Source organism: Cicer arietinum, chromosome 5 (genome assembly GCF_000331145.2).
Source record: "Cicer arietinum cultivar CDC Frontier isolate Library 1 chromosome 5, Cicar.CDCFrontier_v2.0, whole genome shotgun sequence".
Lineage (NCBI taxonomy): Eukaryota > Viridiplantae > Streptophyta > Magnoliopsida > Fabales > Fabaceae > Cicer > Cicer arietinum.
This window is the reverse complement of record NC_021164.2, coordinates 6,969,972-6,973,968: the sequence shown is the minus strand read 5'-3', so window position 1 is coordinate 6,973,968 and position 3,997 is coordinate 6,969,972. Positions and strand designations below refer to the sequence as shown.

Here is a 3,997-nt window from a genome sequence, read left to right as displayed (position 1 = left end):
TCAATCTGAGATATCATTGCCATGCTGTCGTCATCATTTTTGAATGATCTTCTGGTTCGGATTCCATCAGCTGTGTCTCCAATGATCTGAGTTTGAGGATGATCTCCAATGGTTTTCCAGCTTTTTGGTGGAGAATGAAACGGAGATTGTTTATCAATCTCTGTTTTCTGCAGACTTGTTTCCTGCTGCGTTTCATTTTGAGTTTCTTCTTCCTCATCCTTTTTACTTATATCTAGATCATCAAACTCATCAAACAATATATGCATACTAATTTCAACAACATTAGTTCTTAAATTGAACACTCTATAACCTTTAGATTCGGTTGAGTATCCAAGAAAGATCGCTTTATCGGATTTTGCATCAAATTTTCCAATAAGATCTTTGTTGTTTAAAATGTAACAATAACATCCAAAAATATGAAAGTAAGAAATATTTGGTTTTCTGTTTTTCCAGATTTCGTATGGAGTTTTGTTGATGATTTTTCTAATAGATACACGGTTCAAGATATAGCAAGAAGTGTTTATGGCTTCTGCCCAAAAATACCTTTCAACATTTGATTCTTCTAAAATAGTTCTTGCCATTTCTTGTAGTGTTCTATTTTTTCTTTCAACAACTCCATTTTGTTGTGGAGTTCTTGCACATGAAAGATTGTGAGATATACCAAGTTCATCAAAAAAGCTTTTGAATGAGGCATTTATGAATTCTCCTCCATGATCACTCCTTACAGAGATGATGCTGGAGTCCTTTTCATTCTGCACCTTTTTACAAAATGTTTTAAATGATTCAAATGCATCATCTTTTTGTTTTAAAAACAGAACCCATGTAAATCTTGAGAAATCATCAACAATAACAAAACCATATTTCATTCCTCCTAGACTTGTTGTTTTGACAGGCCCGAATAAATCTATGTGAAGTAGTTCAAGAGTTCTATTTGTTGTTACAAAATCTTTTGTATGAAAGCTGCTCTTGACTTGCTTACCTTTTGCACAAGCTTCACAAATTTTATCTTTCTCAAAATTAAGTTTTGGTAAACCTCTAACAAGATCAAGTTTGGAGATTTTTGAAATAGTTTTCATGCTGATATGTCCAGCCCTTTTATGCCAGATCCATTTATCTTTATTGATTGATATAAAGCATGATTCATCAGGTAATTCATCCAAATATATCACATATAAATTTTTCTTTCGCTTACCAGAGAACATAATTTTTCCAGTTCTGGCCATCTTGATTTCACATACCTTTGGCTTGAAAGTGACTTCGCATCCATTGTCGCATAACTGACTTATGCTTAATAAATTGTGTTTCAATCCTTCCACGTATTGGACATCATTTATTTGAGCAGAGTTTGTCTTACCAATTGTTCCATTTCCCTTAATTTGAGCTTGATCATCATTTCCAAATGTGACCGAACCACCATCCTTCTTGCTGAAGGTTATGAAACAATTGCTATCTCCGGTCATGTGCCTTGAACAGCCACTGTCCAAGAACCAAGGCTTTCTCTTTGTATTTTGAAAACCAACCTGCAGGTGATATCATTCCAGTTTTAGGTACCCACTTTGTTTTGGGTCCTTGAGAGTTAGTTTTTAAGTGGTATATCATTCTCGTTTTGGAAACAGCTGTGTTGTTAGTTGTTGATTCTGAAATGGGTTTAGCAATATATGATTTAGGAGAGTTGAACTTTGGTTTAACAGATTTTTTGAAACGTTCAACTTGTAACTTTGAACTTTCTCCGTTTGGGGAACAAACTGGAGAACATTCTCCGTTTTGCTGTTTTTTTGAAACAATCTTGACAGGATGATTCTCATGTTTAAAAAGCTTCTTCTTTTCGATTTTTTCATCCCTTTTCCTGAAGTAGCATGCAAACTCTAGATGTCCAAGTTTTCTACAGTATGAGCATCTAGTCTTGCATTTTTCTTCCTTTCTTTCTGGGACAAAGAAGTTTTCATAAAGTTTGGTTTTTTGAGTTTGATTGAAACCAAGACCAGCTTTATCAAAAATTCCTATTTGAGATCCCATGATGTTATGAAAAGTTTCAGTGGCTTTAATGAAGTTCAGTAAATCAGTTTTGAGAAGTTCGTTTTCATTTTTAAGTTGAACGTTCTCCGTTTGTAGCGCAGAATGTTCTTGACATTCTTCACTTTCAAAAACTCTTGTTTCTTTCAATTCTTGAATCATCTTTTTTAACAAATTATTTTCAGTTTGATTTCTTTCCTTCTCTTCTTTCTCTTTATAAAACTGTTCTTTCAGAGAACTACATTTTTGAATAAGGAGATTTGAGTCATTTAGCAAGTTATCAAATTCATTTCCCATTTGTTGACATAAATGACATGGTTCAGAATTCATTACCTCATCTTCCTCTGTTTTTGCCATCAAGCATATGTTGGCTTCTTCTTCCTCTTCTTCTGTTTCTGATTCCTCTGAATCATCCCATGTTGCCATCATTGATTTCTTTTTGAAGGGAAATCGTTTTGGTGGATTTTTGTTTGATGGACATTCTGCCTTGTAATGTCCCAATTTGTTGCATCCAAAGCATGTGACTTGACTCTTGTCAATCTCTGTTTTAGGATTTCTGTTTTGAAATCCCTTTTTGATTTGATCTCTTCTTCTCATCATTCTTTGAATTCTTCTAGTGAGAAGCGCGATTTCATCAGCATCTCCTTGTTCATTCTCTTCTGATTCCTCTTCAACTGGAACTGTGATTTTTTCTTGAGAGACTTTCAGTGCTATTGCCTTTCCTTTCTTGACTGGTTTGTCTTCTTGCAATACTATCTCATGAGCTCTTAGAGTTCCAATTAGTTCTTCCAGAGGCAGTGACTCAAGGTTCTTGGCTTGGCTTATAGCTGTCACCATTGGTCTCCAAATGATTGGGAGACACCTCATGATTTTTCTTACTCTTTCTTGCACAGTATAGGCTTTGCCAAGAGAACGCATTTCATTTACTATTGTGGTGAATCTTGAGTACATTTCATCAATGGTTTCTCCTTCTTGCATTTCAAACAGTTCGAATTTCCTTATACCAATGTCTATTCTTGTTTCTTTGACATGGCTTGTTCCTTCATGATGAGTTTGCAATGTATCCCAGACTTCTTTTGCAGTTGTGCATTCATCTACCCTTTCACTTTCTTCCCTGCTTAAAGCACATGATAAGAATAATTGAGCTTTAGAATTTAGAAGTACCTTAGCTTTATCTTCTGCTGTCCAATCTGCTTCCTTTTTTAGAGCAGAATTCAAGTCATCTTGATCGACCCTTGGTGTGAAATCTCCATCTGTGATGATGCGCCACATTCCTGTGTCTTGAGATTTTAAGAACAACTGCATTTTGTTTTTCCAAAAATAATAGTCTGATCCATCAAAGAATGGAGGTCGATTTGAGGATCCTCCTTCAACAATGTATTTTGCTTTCGACATTCTTCTAGATCTTTTCTCTAACACTTGTTAGGTGTTTTTGAACTTTTTAGAGACCGAGCTCTGATGCCAATTGAAGTAACAATATCGATTTACAAGAAAGGGGGGTTTGAATTGTAAATATGCCTTTTAAAAATTCCTGTTAAAACTTAAGAAAATAACTCAAGAATGATCTTGGTTATGAAACAGAAAACGGAGAACGTTCTTGGTTTATGTTATAAAACAGAGAACGTTCTTTAATTAGCAGAAAATCAGTTTATACTTTATCTCAAATGATTAATGCAGTATAATAAAGAAGAAGAAAGGAAGGAGAATACCACACACAGATTTATCCTGGTTCACCCAACGTGGGTTACGTCCAGTCCTCACACTGTGAGATTTTCCACTAAGTGTTTAAAATGAAGAACCTTCTTAATCTTACAACACCTAGAATAAATCAACCTTGATCTATTTCTTTCTTAATTACTTTCCACCCAGAAAGCAATCACAACACCTATCTAACCTTGATAGGAAGCAATCTTAAACAAACTATAAAGAAACTCTTATAGTTTGAGTTTTTACAAATGATTGAATTTGACAGAATCTGATATTG

At 34.6% G+C, this 3,997-nt stretch overlaps 1 protein-coding gene across 1 annotated transcript; it reads right to left on the bottom strand.

Moving 5' to 3' along the window:
• LOC113786263 (uncharacterized) lies at positions 1-3,576 on the bottom strand. Its single transcript, XM_073368610.1, has 2 exons — positions 1,521-3,576; positions 1-5 (listed from the first exon to the last, which is right to left on the bottom strand). The coding sequence occupies exons 1-2, from the start codon at positions 3,406-3,408 to the stop codon at positions 1-3; spliced, it is 1,893 nt and encodes a 630-aa protein (XP_073224711.1). The 5' UTR covers positions 3,409-3,576.
• Between the last annotated feature and the right edge of the window lie 421 nt (positions 3,577-3,997).

Bases quoted from the DNA above. Each gene is read 5' to 3' on its own strand.
- LOC113786263 (XM_073368610.1), bottom strand. From the start codon at position 3,408: ATGTCGAAAGCAAAATACATTGTTGAAGGAGGATCCTCAAATCGACCT.